The following is a 19,469-nucleotide window of genomic DNA, read 5'->3' on the forward strand; positions in this document are numbered from 1 at the left end:
CAGTATGACCACCTGGAGACCATAATTTACAACAGAAACACAAAGCACAGAGAAAAAACATAATTTATGCTTACCTGATAAATTCCTTTCTCCTGTAGTGTAGTCAGTCCACGGGTCATCCATTACTTATGGAATATTTCTCTTCCTAACAGGAAACTGCAAGACAATTACCCAGCAGAGCTTGCTATATAGCTCCTCCCCTCACCTGTCATACTCAGTCATTCGACCAAGCATACGAGAAAGGAGGAACCATAGGGTACAGTGGTGACTGGAGTTTAATTAAAATGTAGACCTGCCGTAAAAACAGGGCGGGCCGTGGACTGACTACACTACAGGAGAAAGGAATTTATCAGGTAAGCATAAATTATGTTTTCTCCTGTTAAGTGTAGTCAGTCCACGGGTCATCCATTACTTATGGAATACTAATACCAAAGCTAAAGTACACGGATGAAGGGAGGGACAAGGCAGGAACATTAAACAGAAGGAACCACTGCCTGAAGTACCTTTCTCCCAAACACAGCCTCCGAGGAAGCAAAAGTGTCAAATTTGTAAAATTTTGAAAAAGTGTGAAGCGAAGACCAAGTCGCAGCCTTGCAAATCTGTTCAACAGAGGCCTCATTTTTAAAGGTCCAGGTGGAAGCCACAGCTCTAGTAGAATGAGCTGTAATCCTTTCAGGGGGCTGCTGTCCAGCAGTCTCATAGGCTAATCGTATTATGCTACGAAGCCAAAAAGAGAGAGAGGTAGCCGAAGCCTTTTGACCTCTCCTCTGTCCAGAGTAAACGACAAACAGGGAAGAAGTTTGACGAAAATCCTTAGTTGCCTGCAAATAGAATTTCAGGGCACGGACTACGTCCAGATTATGCAAAAGTCGTTCCTTCTTTGAAGAAGGGTTAGGACACAGAGATGGAATAACAATCTCTTGATTGATATTCTTGTTAGTAACTACCTTAGGTAAGAACCCAGGTTTAGTACGCAGAACTACCTTGTCTGAATGGAAAATCAGATAAGGAGAATCACAATGTAAGGCAGATAACTCAGACTCTCCGAGCCGAGGAAATAGCCATCAAAAACAGAACTTTCCAAGCTAACAACTTGATATCAATGGAATGAAGGGGTTCAAATGGAACGCCTTGAAGAACATTAAGAACTAAGTTTAAGCTCCACGGCGGAGCAACAGACTTAAACACAGGCTTAATCCTAGTTAAAGCCTGACAGAAAGCCTGAACGTCTGGAACTTCAGCCAGACGTTTGTGTAGAAGAATAGACAGAGCAGAAATCTGTCCCTTTAACGAACTAGTAGATAAGCCCTTTTCTAAACCCTCTTGTAGAAAGGACAATATCCTAGGAATCCTAACCTTACTCCATGAGTAACACTTGGATTCGCACCAATGTAAATATTTACGCCATATTTTATGGTAAATTTTTCTGGTAACAGGCTTCCTAGCCTGTATTAAGGTATCAATAACCGACTCCGAGAGACCACGCTTTGATAGAATCAAGCGTTCAATCTCCATGCAGTCAGCCTCAGAGAAATTAGATTTGGATGTTTGAAAGGACCCTGAATTAGAAGGTCCTGTCTCAGAGGCAGAGACCACGGTGGACAGGACGACATGTCCACTAGGTCTGCATACCAGGTCCTGCGTGGCCACGCAGGCGCTATCAGAATCACCGAAGCTCTCTCCTGTTTGATCTTGGCAATCAAACGTGGAAGCATCTATCAGCACCGCTCCCGGGTCCCTGGACCTGGATCCGTAACAAGGAAGCTTGGCGTTCTGACGAGACGCCATGAGATCCAGATCTGGTTTGCCCCAACGACGAACCAGTTGAGCAAAGACCTCCAGATGAAGTTCCCACTCTCCCGGATGAAAAGTCTGGCGACTTAGAAAATCCGCCTCCCAGTTCTCCACGCCTGGGATGTAGATCGCTGACAGGTGGCAAGAGTGAGACTCTGCCCAGCGAATTATCTTTGAGACTTCCAACATCGCTAGGGAACTTCTGGTTCCCCCTTGATGGTTGATATAAGCCACAGTCGTGATGTTGTCCGACTGAAATCTGATGAACCTCAGAGTTGCTAACTGAGGCCAAGCTAGGAGAGCATTGAATATTGCTCTTAACTCCAGAATATTTATTGGGAGGAGTTTCTCCTCCTGAGTCCATAATCCCTGAGCTTTCAGGGAATTCCAGACTGCTCCCCAGCCTAGAAGGCTGGCGTCTGTTGTTACAATCGTCCAATCTGGCCTGCGAAAGGTCATCCCCTTGGACAGATGTGGCCGAGAGAGCCACCATAGAAGAGAATCTCTGGTCTCTTGATCCAGATTTAGTAGGGGGGACAAATCTGAGTAATCCCCGTTCCACTGACTTAGCATGCACAATTGCAGCGGTCTGAGATGCAGGCGCGCAAATGGTACTATGTCCATTGCCGCTACCATTAAGCCGATTACTTCCATGCACTGAGCTACTGACGGGTGTGGAATGGAGTGAAGGACACGGCAAGCATTTAGAAGTTTTAATAACCTGGCCTCTGTCAGGTAAATTTTCATCTCTACAGAATCTATAAGAGTCCCTAGAAAGGGAACTCTTGTAAGTGGTAATAGAGAACTCTTTTCCACGTTCACCTTCCACCCATGCGACCTCAGAAATGCCAGAACTATCTCTGTATGAGACTTGGCAGTTTGAAAACTTGACGCTTGTATCAGAATGTCGTCTAGGTACGGAGTCACCGCTATGCCTCGCGGTCTTAGTACCGCCAGAAGTGATCCTAGAATTTTTGTAAAGATTCTTGGGGCCGTAGCTAATCCGAAGGGAAGAGCTACAAACTGGTAATGCCTGTCTAGGAAGGCAAATCTCAAATACCGGTAATGGTCCTTGTGAATCGGTATGTGAAGGTAGGCATCCTTTAAGTCCACCGTGGTCATGTACTGACCCTCTTGGATCATGGGAAGGATGGTTCGAATAGTCTCCATTTTGAATGATGGAACTCTTAGAAATTTGTTTAGGATTTTTAAGTCCAAGATTGGTCTGAAGGCTCCCTCTTTTTTGGGAACCACAAATAGATTTGAATAGAATCCCTGCCCGTGTTCCGTCCGCGGAACTGGGTGGATTACCCCCATTAGTAAGAGGTCTTGTACACAGCGTAGAAACGCCTCTTTCTTTGTTTGGTTTGCTGATAACCTTGAAAGATGAAATCCCCCCCGTGGAGGAGAAGTCTTGAAGTCCAGGAGGTATCCCTGGGATATGATCTCCAACGCCCAGGGATCCTGGACATCTCTTGCCCAAGCCTGGGCGAAGAGAGAAAGTCTGCCCCCCACTAGATCCGTTTCCGGATAGGGGGCCCTCTCTTCATGCTGTCTTGGGGGCAGCAGCAGGTTTCTTGGCCTGCTTGCCTCTGTTCCAGGACTGGTTAACTTTCCAGCCCTGCCTGTAACGAGCCACAGCTCCTTCCTGTTTTGGAGCGGAGGAAGTTGATGCTGCTCCTGCCTTGAAGTTACGAAAGGCACGAAAATTAGACTGTTTGGCCTTTGATTTGGCCCTGTCCTGAGGTAGAGCATGGCCCTTACCTCCCGTAATGTCAGCAATAATTTCTTTCAAGCCGGGCCCAAATAAGGTCTGCCCTTTGAAAGGAATATTAAGCAATTTAGATTTAGAAGTCACGTCAGCTGACCAGGATTTAAGCCATAGCGCTCTGCGCGCTTGGATGGCGAATCCGGAGTTCTTAGCCGTAAGTTTGGTTAAATGCACAACGGCATTAGAAACAAATGCGTTAGCTAGCTTAAGAGTTTTAAGCTTGTTCATTATTTCATCCAATGGAGCTGAGCGAATGGCCTCTTCCAGAGACTCAAACCAGAATGCTGCCGCAGCAGTGACAGGCGCAATGCATGCAAGGGGCTGTAAAATAAAACCTTGTTGAACAAACATTTTCTTAAGGTAACCCTCTAATTTTTTATCCATTGGATCTGAAAAGGCACAACTATCCTCCACCGGGATAGTGGTACGCTTAGCTAAAGTAGAAACTGCTCCCTCCACCTTAGGGACCGTCTGCCATAAGTCTCGTGTGGTGGCGTCAATAGGAAACATTTTCCTAAATATGGGAGGAGGGGTAAAAGGCACACCAGGTCTATCCCACTCCTTGCTAATAATCTCTGTAAGCCTTTTTGGTATAGGAAATACGTCAGTATACACCGGTACCGCATAGTATTTATCCAACCTACATAATTTCTCTGGAATTGCAACCGTGTTACAATCATTCAGAGCCGCTAATACCTCCCCTAGCAATGTGCGGAGGTTCTCTAGCTTAAATTTAAAATTGGAAATCTCTGAATCCAGTCTCCCTGGATCAGATCCGTCACCCACAGAATGAAGCTCTCCGTCCTCACGTTCTGCAAACTGTGACGCAGTATCTGACATGGCTCTCATCTCATCCGCGCGCTCTATCCTTAACCCAGAGCTATCGCGCTTGCCTCTTAAATCTGGCAACTTAGATAATACTTCTGTCATAACAGTAGCCATGTCTTGCAAAGTGATTTGTAAGGGCCTCCCCGATGTACTTGGCGCCACAAAATCACGCACCTCCTGAGCGGGAGGCGCAGGTACTGACACGTGAGGAGAGTTAGTAGGCATAACTTCCCCCTCGTCGTCTGGTGATAATTTCTTTACATGTAAAGATTGACTTCAATGCAATTAGTACATAAATTTCTATTGGGCTCCACATTGGCCTTTAAACATAGTGAACAAAGAGATTCATCTGAGTCAGACATGTTTAAACAAACTAGCAATGAGACTAGCAAACTTGGAAATACTTTTCAAAATTAATTTACAAGCAATATAAAAAACGTTACTGTGCCTTTAAGAAGCACAGAAAAACTGACACAGTTGAAATAACAATGAACAAAAATAGTTATAGCAACCAAATTTTCACAGTAAATGTATTAAGTTAGCAAAGGATTGCACCCACCAGCAAATGGATGATTAACCCATTAGTACCCAAAAACGGATAACAATTATATAATTAACGTTTTTCTCACAGTCAAATACACTGTCACAGGACTACTGTGACTGATTACCTCCCTCAAAATGGATTTTGAAGACCCCTGAGCTCTCTAGAGACGATCTGGATCATGGAGGATGAAGTAGACAGATTGTGACTGAATTTTTACTGCGCAAAAAAGCGCTAAAATAGGCCCCTCCCACTCATATTACAACAGTGGGGAAGCTCAGAAACTGTTTCTATGCAGAAAACAAAAATGGCCATGTGGTAAAAATCATGCCCTAATAAGTTTTATCACCAGGTACCTCACAAAAAACGATTAACATGCCAGTAAACGTTTTAAACATACATTTAAAAGTTATGTATTATTATTATTAATAAGCCTGCTACCAGTCGATTTTACTGCAGTTAAGGCTCATACATTATTTCAGTATTTACAGTGTTTTCAGAGTCAATTCCATTCCTTAGAAAATACATTCAGTGCACACACACACACACACATCAATCAGCCTAATACCAGTCGCTATCACTGCATTTAAGGCTGAACTTACTTTACATTGGTATCAGCAGTATTTTCTCAGTCAATTCCATTCCTCAGAAAAATAATTACTGCACATACCTCATTTGCAGGGGGGCCCTGCATGCTATTCCCCTTCTCTGAAGTTACCTCACTTTTCCTCAGATGAGAACAGCCAGTGGGTCTTAGTTACGTCTGCTAAGACCATAGAAAAAAAAACCCAGGCAGATTCTTCTTCTAAAGCTGCCTGAGAATAAACAGCACACTCCGGTGCCATTTAAAAATAACAAACTTTTGATTGTAGAAATAAACTAAGTTAAAAAAAAACACCACAGATCTCTCACAGCTTCCTATCTAGTTAGGCTGCAAGAGAATGACTGAGTATGACAGGTGAGGGGAGGAGCTATATAGCAAGCTCTGCTGGGTAATTCTCTTGCAGTTTCCTGTTAGGAAGAGAAATATTCCATAAGTAATGGATGACCCGTGGACTGACTACACTTAACAGGAGAAACATCCATAAAAAAAGCAACACATTGGAACACAATTTACATTTGTTTCATTCGGTCATAAGTAAAAACGCTGTATTGACACGAAACCTATATAAATTACAGTATGATGAAGTCATGGGAACAAACCAAGATGAATACATTTTTTCTCAGCGGGACTAAATGTTGGAACCTAAGGTGGCCACAGGAAACCCTAAGATCATGGCATGGTCAGACCATACAGTGAGGTGTGACAATTCTCTGTTCTTCGGTACAAACAAATTAAACACTTGAGGATGGAAAATGGCTACATCTACTAGAAGAACATAAATAAAGGGGAAAGGAAGAGGGTCAGAGACATTACTGGAATGTTTGTACCTATGCATGGCACAATGCAATAAACACACCTTTTCCAGAATTTGATATAACAGCATGAACTATAATAATTTATACATTGATCAATTGTGTGATTTTTTCCCCTCATGTTTATTTACACTATCCCTTGCAAAATATTGTGTAGTTTAAACTGATTTGTTAATTATCCTTGTGGCAAACATTTCAGATGCTATAAATATTTAGAGAATCGTGGGATTAGAAATGAACATTTACTTTATTGGAACCTTTCATCCTAGAAAAGAGTTAAACAAGGCCAGGATACCTACTAAAGTCCATACTCAAGTAACAAACAGACACTTTCTTAAACCTCTTAAAGAATTCTTAAGTTTCTAGTCATGATTTCTAGAATAAACATGCTATAAAAATCTAAGCCATTAGAAAAATGTTCCAAACATAGAAAAATTCTTATTTGTAAAACCAAACCTAAAACAACAACAAAAAGAAATATATAATTGGCTATATTTGTAAAAGGAGCATCAAAAGGGCATACACCCAACAGCTACAGAGTCACCTCAGAGGGACAACACCTGAACCCCTTGGCAGACAGCAAGGGAATAATAGGGCTCCTGGTGGCCTCCTACCTGACTGTGGGGTCCTATCATGGAATTGCTGAGGTTGTGAGGTAGGTGCTGTGCGTGCGGTGATGACTGTGAACCTGGAGGTCCCTAGAGAGTAAGATCAGGGATATGATTAGAAATTAATTTTAAGGACTTCTTCTAGGGCTCTCCTAGAATTAGTCTATTAATGATGTTTTCATTCATATTACCATTTTCTATTATGAAAACCTGAGCACAGAATATCTTCAGTGATATATTAGTTTAAAAACATCATACAAAACAAACCCAATCCTTTATATGGTTATACACGCAAATAAATACCATGTTATATACCCAATAAATTACAGCATTACCTCACTAAAGTTAGAAACGGTAACAACCAGAATATATCTACTGTTCAAATAATATTTCCTTAAGTTTTATAAATGTACATTATTTATATTAATTTACAATAATTCCTTGTTAAAACAAAAATACATTTCATACTGGCCAGTATTGGTGAAATTACACTTTTATCCAATAAAAAAAATGAATAAACCTTAACGACAGGCCAATTACCCCTCAAAAAATAATTCTACATTCGTTATGTTTTTTTTGCTGCTCCGCAGATACAGACTGACGCATCTGTGGTACAAAACAGACTTGTTTCCATAGTCCTAAAAAAACAAAGACATCTCATTCCTGGCGTGTTCTGATTAACTGCGACAATAAACCCTGAGAGCATGTTTGATTTTTGAGTATGGGTCAGTCAGGAAATGGTATTTAAATTTTAAGGCCTGTCTTGAAACTAGTCAATACCTAATGTTGTCAAGCAGAATACTTCTTTGAATTTGGACACCAATTTATAAACATGATTTTACTAATTTGGTCAAGAAACTGGGTATATTTGACCAATGGTTTATAGTAAACCTGTAGCTTGTTTAACCCTTGCAACTCTAGGAAGAAGAAATCATACATGTCTGCAAGACATGGTTTTAAGACATTTTCAAATGCAATTATGTTTGCTCTCATCTGTTGTCATTTATAATTAACATCAAATTTTCATGAGACAGTAAACAAGTACAAACCATGATGAAGTATCTGCTTTACTTGTTTAGGAGAAGTCATTTCCACCACATTCTCATAAGGAAGGTTTTGCATGCTTGGCATCAGAGATGGATCTATAATGCAGTTTCTCAACTCCAGTCCACAAAGAACACTAACAGGCCAAATTGGTTAGTGTTTAGCTACAAGTTACTAAAAGCCCTAGAAGAGAAATACTTGAAATCTGTCCAGTTATAACTCCTTGAGGACTGGGGTTAAGAAACCCTGCTGTAGAGTTACTAAAGTCCTAGGCACACCTCACACACGAAAAGCCTTGACAAAGCAGTTTTGTATTATTAGATCTGTGTAGCCTGCAGCTGGTATAAACAAGTGATTACCATAACTTGCACCTTGGACAATCAAATGTAATCAGCATATCTTACAATCAGAATTCTTTATTGGTTGAAATCACCTGTGGCATTTCTTTTGGCACTGTTCTCTATTCCTCAGTGAAATGTGTGCCTCATTCACTCATAACTATATGAAACCTACACATTTCAAAGAAATTTTGTAAGCAGCATTATTTGGAAGGCTTGGAGATGGTGGATGTATGGGTTGGTGTAGACCTATGCCAGCAGTTCTTAATAAGAAACTCAGGGTACCAAAAAGTTTCAGGGGCATCACCTAAGGGGGTTGCACAGAATATGGGGTAAATAATAAAGGGGTGGAAACTTAACCAAGTTTTCCAGGACAGTTATGAGTTACACATGCTTGACCTGTACCTCTGAACAGCACTATTCATGTCCCTGCCTGCAAACCCTGCAGAATGTATAACTCATAAATGTCCTGGAAAACAGGGCTAAGATAGAAACCCTAGGTAAATATGAAAAGATTCCATACTGTTTCCTTTGTTAGGATCCGAATGCGGAAGAAGAATCTGTATGGACACACTTACTGTTTACTATAATTTTCAATGAGCAAACATGATCTTAAATTAAAAAAATATTTAGTGGCCTGCAACTGTCTCAAGTTCAATGTATCTTTAATTTTTATTTCATTCTACAACATTAAAAAGGACCGCTAAATATAAAAAATGGAATAATAAATAAATACACACTAAAACACTAAACAAAACAATACAGTAGAGCACGTACTTTGAATTTGAAATGAGCAGTAGAAGATTTTCTGGCAAATGTGAAAGTTAAAGGGACAGTACACTGTAAAATTGTTTTATATTAATGTATTTTCAATTACTTTTTATACCAGCTGCAAAGTATAAAAAATTGTATTTTAAGGTTTATTTGTGAATATGAAGTAGCTGTTTTTGTGCTTTTAAACCACAAACTATTACAATGGGTTGAGCTTCAGGTAAAATATCTCATGTTATCACTTTGTGTACACACACTTGCTTCCTTATCTTATATTTTTTTGGAAAACTAGAGCTCAATACATAGAGAGAACAATGGAAAATGATCATGTTATTAACTATCCTGCACCCCACTGTGAGTTTAAATTCTTCTGCTGGCTGTGTTTACTTAGGTTATTCAATAGCTGAGACTCCAGTATCAAAACTTTCAGTATAGGTTGGGATGCCACAAGCTAAATCGGCTATTTCAAAGGCCAAAATAGGGGTAAAGGAGCTACTTGTAAACAATTTAATACACTCCAGCAGCTAAAATGGATCACTGGGTATAATTTAAATGTGAGAAAATTTTTGGGTGAACTGTCCCCTTAATTCAATTTCACCTCCCTCCTGTATCATGTGACTGCTATCAGCCAATGCCAAGTAATAGGATAAGCACAACAACCAAATGTCCTTATGCATATAAATCAAAAGTCTGCGTATCGCGCTATACCTTCAGGGCCAACCTCACTGGCCCAAGCCAATATATTAGGAAACAGAACAAGGTAGAACTCAAAATGATAACAGAATTTATGCTTACCTGATAAATTACTTTCTCCAACGGTGTGTCCGGTCCACGGCGTCATCCTTACTTGTGGGATATTCTCTTCCCCAACAGGAAATGGCAAAGAGCCCAGCAAAGCTGGTCACATGATCCCTCCTAGGCTCCGCCTACCCCAGTCATTCGACCGACGTACAGGAGGAAAATATGCATAGGAGAAATCATATGATACTGTGGTGACTGTAGTTAGAGAAAATAATTCATCAGACCTGATTAAAAAAAAACCAGGGCGGGCCGTGGACCGGACACACCGTTGGAGAAAGTAATTTATCAGGTAAGCATAAATTCTGTTTTCTCCAACATAGGTGTGTCCGGTCCACGGCGTCATCCTTACTTGTGGGAACCAATACCAAAGCTTTAGGACACGGATGAAGGGAGGGAGCAAATCAGGTCACCTAAATGGAAGGCACCACGGCTTGCAAAACCTTTCTCCCAAAAATAGCCTCTGAAGAAGCAAAAGTATCAAATTTGTAAAATTTGGCAAAAGTGTGCAGTGAAGACCAAGTCGCTGCCTTACATATCTGGTCAACAGAAGCCTCGTTCTTGAAGGCCCATGTGGAAGCCACAGCCCTAGTGGAATGAGCTGTGATTCTTTCAGGAGGCTGCCGTCCGGCAGTCTCATAAGCCAATCGAATAATGCTTTTAAGCCAAAAAGAAAGAGAGGTAGAAGTTGCCTTTTGACCTCTCCTTTTACCAGAATAAACAACAAACAAAGAAGATGTTTGTCTGAAATCTTTAGTGGCCTCTAAATAGAATTTTAGAGCACGGACTACGTCCAAATTGTGTAACAAACGTTCCTTCTTTGAAACTGGATTCGGACACAAAGAAGGTACAACTATCTCCTGGTTAATATTCTTGTTGGAAACAACTTTCGGAAGAAAACCAGGCTTAGTACGCAAAACCACCTTATCTGCATGGAACACCAGATAGGGCGGAGAACACTGCAGAGCAGATAACTCAGAAACTCTTCTAGCAGAAGAAATTGCAACCAAAAACAAAACTTTCCAAGATAATAACTTAATATCTACGGAATGTAAGGGTTCAAACGGAACCCCTTGAAGAACTGAAAGAACTAGATTAAGACTCCAGGGAGGAGTCAAAGGTCTGTAAACAGGCTTGATTCTAACCAGAGCCTGAACAAACGCTTGAACGTCTGGCACAGCTGCCAGCCTTTTGTGAAGTAAAACAGATAACGCAGAGATCTGTCCCTTCAGAGAACTTGCAGATAATCCTTTCTCCAAACCTTCTTGTAGAAAGGATAGAATCTTAGGAATTTTTATCTTGTTCCATGGGAATCCTTTAGATTCACACCAACAGATATATTTTTTTCATATCTTATGGTAAATTTTTCTAGTTACAGGCTTTCTAGCCTGAATCAGAGTATCTATTACAGAATCTGAAAACCCACGCTTTGATAAAATCAAGCGTTCAATCTCCAAGCAGTCAGTTGGAGGGAAACCAGATTCGGATGTTCGAATGGACCTTGAACAAGAAGGTCCTGTCTCAAAGGTAGCTTCCATGGTGGAGCCAATGACATATTCACCAGGTCTGCATACCAAGTCCTGCATGGCCACGCAGGAGCTATCAAGATCACCGAAGCCCTCTCCTGATTGATCCTGGCTACCAGCCTGGGAATGAGAGGAAACGGTGGGAATACATAAGCTAGGTTGAAGGTCCAAGGTGCTACTAGTGCATCTACTAGAGTCGCCTTGGGATCCCTGGATCTGGACCCGTAACAAGGAACCTTGAAGTTCTGACGAGAGGCCATCAGATCCATGTCTGGAATGCCCCATAATCGAGTTATTTGGGCAAAGATTTCCGGATGGAGTTCCCACTCCCCCGGATGGAATGTCTGACGACTCAGAAAATCCGCTTCCCAATTTTCCACTCCTGGGATGTGGATTGCAGACAAGTGGCAGGAGTGATCCTCCGCCCATTGAATTATCTTGGTCACTTCCTCCATCGCCAGGGAACTCCTTGTTCCCCCCTGATGGTTGATATATGCAACTGTCGTCATGTTGTCTGATTGAAACCTTATGAATTTGGCCTTTGCTAGATGAGGCCAAGCTTTGAGAGCATTGAATATCGCTCTCAGTTCCAGAATGTTTATCGGGAGAAGAGATTCTTCCCGAGACCATAGACCCTGAGCTTTCAGGGGTTCCCAGACCGCGCCCCAGCCCACCAGACTGGCGTCGGTCGTGACGATGACCCACTCTGGTCTGTGGAAGCTCATTCCCTGTGACAGGTTGTCCAGGATCAGCCACCAACGGAGTGAATCTCTGGTCCTTTGATCTACTTGAATCGTCGGAGACAAGTCTGTATAATCCCCATTCCACTGTCTGAGCATGCACAGTTGTAATGGTCTTAGATGAATTCGTGCAAAAGGAACTATGTCCATTGCTGCAACCATCAATCCTATTACTTCCATGCACTGCGCTATGGAAGGATGAAGAACAGAATGAAGTACTTGACAAGAGCTTAGAAGTTTTGATTTTCTGACCTCTGTCAGAAAAATCCTCATTTCTAAGGAGTCTATTATTGTTCCCAAGAAGGGAACTCTTGTTGACGGGGAAAAAGAACTTTTTTCTATGTTCACTTTCCATCCGTGAGATCTGAGAAAGGCTAGGACGATGTCCGTATGAGCCTTTGCTTTTGACAGAGACGACGCTTGAATCAGGATGTCGTCCAAGTACGGTACTACTGCAATGCCACTTGGTCTTAGAACCGCTAGAAGGGACCCTAGTACCTTTGTGAAAATTCTCGGAGCAGTGGCTAATCCGAATGGAAGTGCCACAAACTGGTAATGCTTGTCCAGAAAAGCGAACCTTAGGAACTGATGATGTTCCTTGTGGATAGGAATATGTAGGTACGCATCCTTTAAATCCACCGTGGTCATAAATTGACCTTCCTGGATGGTAGGAAGGATCGTTCGAATGGTTTCCATTTTGAACGATGGAACCCTGAGAAATTTGTTTAGGATCTTGAGATCTAGAATTGGTCTGAATGTTCCCTCTTTTTTGGGAACTATGAACAGGTTCGAGTAAAACCCCATCCCTTGTTCTCCTATTGGAACTGGATGAATTACTCCCATCTTTAACAGGTCTTCTACACAATGTAAGAATGCCTGTCTTTTTATTTGGTTTGAAGATAATTCAGATTATTATAACCTTGGTGACTAAATAATCTTGATTTTATTAAAGACAGGAGGCGAATATTTTGCATAATTCTTTACTGACACCAAAAACAACAGCAAAGAAACTGAAAGGAAGAAAAAATAATGACATAGCAACAGTGTATAACCAATCAGGATACAGCATAACAATAAAGAGTCCTGAACAATCTAAATCCTTCCTCTTTTCTTTGATGAAGAACTAGCAGATAATAGAAAACGAACATCAACAACATCCTGGGAAGTGAGGAATTCGAAGGTTTGAAGAAGATCCTAGTGAAGCCTTGAGAGAACCACCGGATTACACTGGAAAGAAAAAATAAAATGACAATAATAATTGTTCTCTTAGACATATCTAAAGAATAAAATTAAAGAACATACATAACATTTCAATATCCTTATCAGAATTTTTTTTTTTTTTTTTTTTTTTTTTTATATAAACCTGTATTGGGAGAGGCAATAAAGAAGGGTGGGAAAATATTCGCCTCCTGTCTTTAATAAAATCAAGATTATTTAGTCACCAAGGTTATAATAATCTGAATTTTATGTCAAGACAGGAGGCTTCATATTTTGCAATTTTAACGCAATAAAAGTAAAGACTCAGAAGCGTGAAGAATGGGTTTAAAATAGAAACGAGAAAAGGTGGTTGAGGAAGACCAATCTGCAGCCTTAAGGATATCTTGAAGGCTACTACCCGATAAAAGAGCTCTGGATGCAGCCGCACCCCGAACAGAATGAGCTCCAAAAGAAAGGTCAATGCCTGCGGCGGACATGAGCCAACGGACCCATCTGGCCAAAGTGGGAGAAGAGACAGGACGAAAGGGTGGAACAAAAGAAATTAGCAATTGACCCCCGGAGGAAGGGCGGGAGGAAGTAGTCCTAGAAAGATAAGCTTTCAAACAGAGAGCCACACAGAGTTGAGGGTCGTCAGGGAAATAAGGGTAAAAAATGGAAGATGACATGGATTTTGTGCGTTTAGAGATGGAAAAGGTAACGCCCTCAGGGGAAAAGGAAATGCCTTCAATATCCAACGCACGGATATCCGAGATTCTGCGGAAGGAAACTAAGCAGAGCAGCATCGCCAACTTGGCCGACAACTGTTTAAGAGAAAGTTCTATATTGGGAGGCCAATCCCTAAGAAAGGCTAACATGATGGAGACATCCCAAAGGTGAGTGTATCGAGCAGAAGGGGGAACTTTCAATCGAACAGCTTTTAAAATCCTGCAAACCAAGGGGTGTCTACCAACTGGGTTGCCATCGATTGGAAAATGGCCCGCAGAAATTGCGGAGCGGACGACGTTAATGGAGCGATAAGCTTTCCCTTGGGAAAACAGTTCTGAAAGAAAATTTGCAATAAGAACTACAGGGGCTGAAAAGGGATCAACCTGCCTGCGCGAACACCAACAAGCCCATGACGTCCAGGCTGAAGCGTAACATTTCCTGGTTCCAGGGGCCCAAGATTCTCGAAGGAGGAGCTGAGCGTCTCTTGAAAGGCCTTCTGACGACCAAGATCCCCTGAAATCTGCCAAGCTAGCAGGGGAAGGCGGTTCTGGAGAACCAGGGGATGAGGTTGCCCTTGTGAGTCTGAAAGAATATCTAACCGATTGGGTAGAAGGAGAGGAGGGGAGATTACCATCTCCAGAAGAAGAGGGAACCAAGGTTGCATTGGCCAGAAGGGGGTAACTATTGTCAGGGAGCATTTGAGTCTCCTGACCGACCAAAGGGTTCTCGTGATGAGCGAGAAGGGGGGAAAAGCATAAGCTCCGCATTGAGGCCAATTCTGTAGAAAAGCATCCGAAGCTTCGCTCCCCGGATCTGGAAGCCAGCTGAAGTAGCGGGGCAATTGATGGTTGATCCTGGAAGCGAAAAGGTCCACTGAAAAGGGACCGAGAATACTCTGAATTTGCAGAAAAATGGGGCGAAGAAGTCGCCAATCGCTGGAGTCTCTCCAAAAACGAGAAAACCAGTCCGCGACAATGTTGGTGACCCCAGGAATATATTGAGCCCGGAGGGAAATGTTGTGGGAGGCACAGAATCTGAACAACTCTGAGGTAATGTCTGATAGCATCTTGGATTTCGTTCCTCCTAAACGATTGATGTATTGGACCGCAGATATGTTGTCCATGCGAAGGAGGATGCAACAATTCGTAAACTGTTTGGAAAACGAGCGGATGGCAAAAGAACCTGCCAAGAGCTCTAGACAATTGATGTGAAGCGACTGTTCTAGAGGGGACCAAGATCCCCCCGTCGCCGAGGTCTCGAAAGATGCCCCCCAACCTAGCAGACTGGCATCTGAGGAAAGCACAAAGTCTGGCGTGGATCCGAAGATAGCCTTGCCATTCCAGGATTCCATGTGACGGAGCCACCAGGACATCTCTGCACGGACCTCCTCGTTCAAACAAATCATCTGGTGATATGAACGACATTCTCTGAAAGATTGAATCTTCAGCCTCTGCATTGCTCTGTAATGCAGGGGGGCAGGAAAAATTGCCTGAATGGAGGAGGCGAGGAGTCCGATAATTCTGGAAAGTTGACGGATAGATATCATGGGAGACGCTAGTACCTCCTGAATTTCTAATTTGATCTTGTCGATCTTCTCTTGAGGAAGGAAGAGCAGACCTGAGGTGGAGTCTATGAGAAAACCCAGAAACTCTACCTTCTGAGAGGGAGTTAGAGCTGATTTCTCCAAGTTGATCACAAATCCCAGCCCTTGAAGAAGGGAGGAGGTTGTGTGTAAGTGAGAAAGGAGGGAAGATTGATCTTCTGCCATAAGGAGAATGTCGTCCAGGATAAATGATAAGGCGAATGCCTTTGCCTCTGAGGATTGCCACGACGGGTTTCAGAAGCTTGGTGAAACACCAAGGAGCTGAACTGAGGCCGAAAGGAAGGCAAGTAAACTGCCATATCCTTTCGTCCCAGAGGAACCTGAGGAATTTCCGATGGTCTGGGAAAACAGGTACCGTAAGGTAGGCATCTGTCAAATCTAGGCGGACGAACCAGTCCCCGAGACGTAGAAGGTCCCTGAGCATGTGGATACCCTCCATTTTGAAATGTCGGTATACCACAAAAAAATTCAAGTCCCGTAGATTGATGACCGGACGAAAACCACCTGTCTTTTTCTTCACTAGAAAGAGGTTGCTTAGAAAACCGCTTTGTTGGTTCAAAACCTCCTCTATAGCGCCTTTGAGACAGAGAGATTGAACTTCTGAACCAATAAGGTCTATATTTGATTTTGAGAGGTTCAGGGGTTTTGGGGGACCACTCTGGAAAGGAGGGCATATGAATTCGAGCTTGAAGCCTCTCACTGTTTGAGCAATCCAAGGATCCTGAGATATTAAATCCCACGAATGGGAAAAAAGGGACAGTCTGCCTGCAAAGGGAGACATGGGGAAAGAAGACAGGTGTAAAGGAGGAGTACTCACTCTGAGCATTGGAGGGGCCTGGAGGTAAGGTTGGCCTAGGAAGGGCTGGTCTGGTTCTGGCAGCTCGAGATCTTGGTGGGAAGAGAGCCAGCCCTCTGAGGGTAGGAGGGGTACTGCTGGAAAGCGACTGCTTGGCGTTGCTGGACCATGAATTGCTGACGGCCGGGCAGACGACCCCTGAATCTGCCGGCCCTGCCAAAAACCCGGTTGGAAGGGTTGAAAACTCTCCTTAGGGAGGCTTGAATTTTGTCAATAGATGTAAAGGTGGAAACGTAATGCCTCATGATATCTAAAAAGGGTTCCCCAAAGAGAAGGCCTTTGGCAGAAGAGCCTGCTTCCTCGACAGCAAGAACAGCCAATCTGGGATTAATTCGCAACAATGCAGACCTTCTGCGTTCAGTAGAAATGGCTACGTTGGCGTTGCCAAGGAAGCAAAAAGCTCGAAATGCCCATTCTCGAATGGCGAAAGGATCTAAGGGAGAGCCAGACAGAAGGGCTTCATCCGCAAGATGCAAAATCTGGGCCAAAGGACCCGAAGTGTCCAGGAGTTTATCCTGAACCCCTCTAAGAGCTTTGTCTAAGCCTTTTCTTGGGTCCCTACCTTTTCTAGTTAGAAAGGTAGCAAGTTTAGCGTCAAATTCAGGAGTTACAGATTCCCTACAAGGGAGGGAAGGTCTACGACATTCTGCGCGTAGCTTATTACGATCTTCACGATCGAGAGGCTTCCTGAGCGATCTCTGCAAAAAGCGAGAGAGATGAGGAGCCAATGCCCAGTCGGATGACCTGGGGTGTTTAATGTGTTTGGGACTAAAAATGGGATTCCCAGCCGGGTCAACCATTTCGTCCTCTAGTTCAATATGGGAGGGTCGAGAACGAGGAGCTCTTGCCTGAGGAGCTGGAACTGGATCAAGTTCTAGGTCAGACAGAGGATCCTCTTCCCAATCCAGCCCAGGACAGGATTCCATATAGTCCTCCATGTCAAAATTCTCGGAGTCAGAGCTCTGAATCCCCCTTCGTGTACCCAAGGGATAAAGGGTTCGTTTACCCCGTTTAGCCTCTGGGGAGGAGGTTCTGGCACCCCTATATGAAACGCCCGGGGGAGGGGCTTTAGGTCTCGGAGCTTTGCCTGTATGTGGGACAGAGCGAGAATGAGACCTCCAATGACGCTTGCGTACTACTGGAGAGTCTGAATCAGAGGAAGAAGATTCTTCCAAATGAAGAGGCATAGGTTGTTCTAAAACATTTTCAGGAGGGGAAATATTATGTTTTAGGGCAGACGCTATGGCCGAATTAATGTAAGCTAAAAGTTCCTCTTTGGATTGGGAGGAAGAAGGGGCGGGGTCAATGACAGGGTCGGCAGACTCCATTTTGAAATATATGCACTGAAGTTCAGATCTAAATAAAAAAGTAAAATTTAAAATTAAAATTCATTTTAGAAAAAAAAAAAAAAGTAAAAATAATAAATAAATAAAAAATGTATTTATATTAATAGGCAGGATTTGAACCCTGAACCTATAAACTGTCAGTCTACAGTGTTAGTCCTCAAGGCTAAACAAAAGTTTAATAAAAAGGAGACATTTAAAATAAATATCTTTTTTTTTTTTTTTTTTTGTAATAAATAAAGTTACTGACCAATAATAAATATCTTTATAATCTGAAGCTAAGAGTATTAAAGTTAGTTGGAATCGAACTCTAAACCTATTGCATGAGAGGCAGAAAGGCTAAGCATAGAGCCATAATAGCAGCAGCAACCAAGGACTGCATTTACATATAAATAAACTTTCAAGTAAAAAGGCGGGAAAAAACGGCAAACTGATCCCCTTAAATTTGAAAAATAACAGGTTATGTGTGCACTATATAACAAATTTATATAAATCATTAGCCATATGAAAAGAAAAAACCCCACACTCCCGAGCCGGAGCCAACACAGGCCGCGGCTCACACACCCGACTAGTTCAGCTCAATAGCCCCCGGTCAGGTGCGTGTCCGCGTGACCTCGAAGCGGCACCGGCCTCAGACGCGAGTGAGGGTACAAACGGAGCAGTGCGTCTTAGCAAGGCGGCAGTTCGTGAGGGTACAAACGGAGCAGTGCGCCTTAGCAAGGCGGCTGTTCGTGAGGGTACAAACGGAGCAGTGCGCCTTAGCAAGGCGGCTGCTCCGACATAGCTAAGAGCAAAAAACGGAGCAGCCAAACTGAAGTGGCTGATCCGTAACAGAGATAGATTGAAAAATGTTTGAAGAGAAAAAACGGAGCAGCCACACTGAAGTGACTGATCCGTAAACAGTCAAAACTTGTGAGACTAAGAAACGGAGCAGTCACTCCGTAGATGGAGCAAAAGGTTACATACAATTAGTTAACAAAAGATATTAGTAATACCTAGTCAGAAACATACACAATGGTTATTTATTTAATATGAAAAGAGTTAAATTAAATGAAAAACAATTCTAAATAAGTAAAGGATATTATTCAGGAAGAAATAATACGTGACCTGTTTGTCTTTGGTGCAGCAAAGAAAAAAGAGGAAGGATTTAGATTGTTCAGGACTCTTTATTGTTATGCTGTATCCTGATTGGTTATACACTGTTGCTATGTCATTATTTTTTCTTCCTTTCAGTTTCTTTGCTGTTGTTTTTGGTGTCAGTAAAGAATTATGCAAAATATGAAGCCTCCTGTCTTGACATAAAATTGAGACTGTGGAAACTTCCCCTTGGGGTAGTTCCTTGAATTCCAGGAGATAACCTTGAGAAACTATTTCTAGTGCCCAAGGATCCTGAACATCTCTTGCCCAGGCCTGAGCAAAGAGAGAAAGTCTGCCCCCCACCAGATCCGGTCCCGGATCGGGGGCCATCCCTTCATGCTGTTTTGGTAGCAGTGGCAGGCTTCTTGGCCTGCTTACCCTTGTTCCAGCCTTGCATCGGTCTCCAGGCTGGTTTGGGTTGAGAAGTATTAC

General features: G+C 42.7%; 1 protein-coding gene across 2 annotated transcripts in view; it reads right to left on the bottom strand.

The window, feature by feature from the left end:
• SSBP2 (single stranded DNA binding protein 2) overlaps positions 1 to 19,469 on the bottom strand; it is a 557,604-nt gene that overhangs the window by 78,398 nt on the left and 459,737 nt on the right. Inside the window, exon 6 of one of the 2 annotated variants that reach the window (XM_053701462.1) lies at positions 6,965 to 7,048. The exons of the other annotated variant lie outside the window; for it this stretch is intronic. Within the exon in view, the coding sequence (XP_053557437.1) occupies positions 6,965 to 7,048 (84 nt within the window). The remainder of the gene's footprint in view (positions 1 to 6,964; positions 7,049 to 19,469) is intronic. 2 annotated transcript variants of the gene reach the window in all.

The sequence above is a fragment of the Bombina bombina genome, chromosome 2, assembly GCF_027579735.1.
Source record: "Bombina bombina isolate aBomBom1 chromosome 2, aBomBom1.pri, whole genome shotgun sequence".
Classification (NCBI taxonomy): Eukaryota; Metazoa; Chordata; class Amphibia; order Anura; family Bombinatoridae; genus Bombina; species Bombina bombina.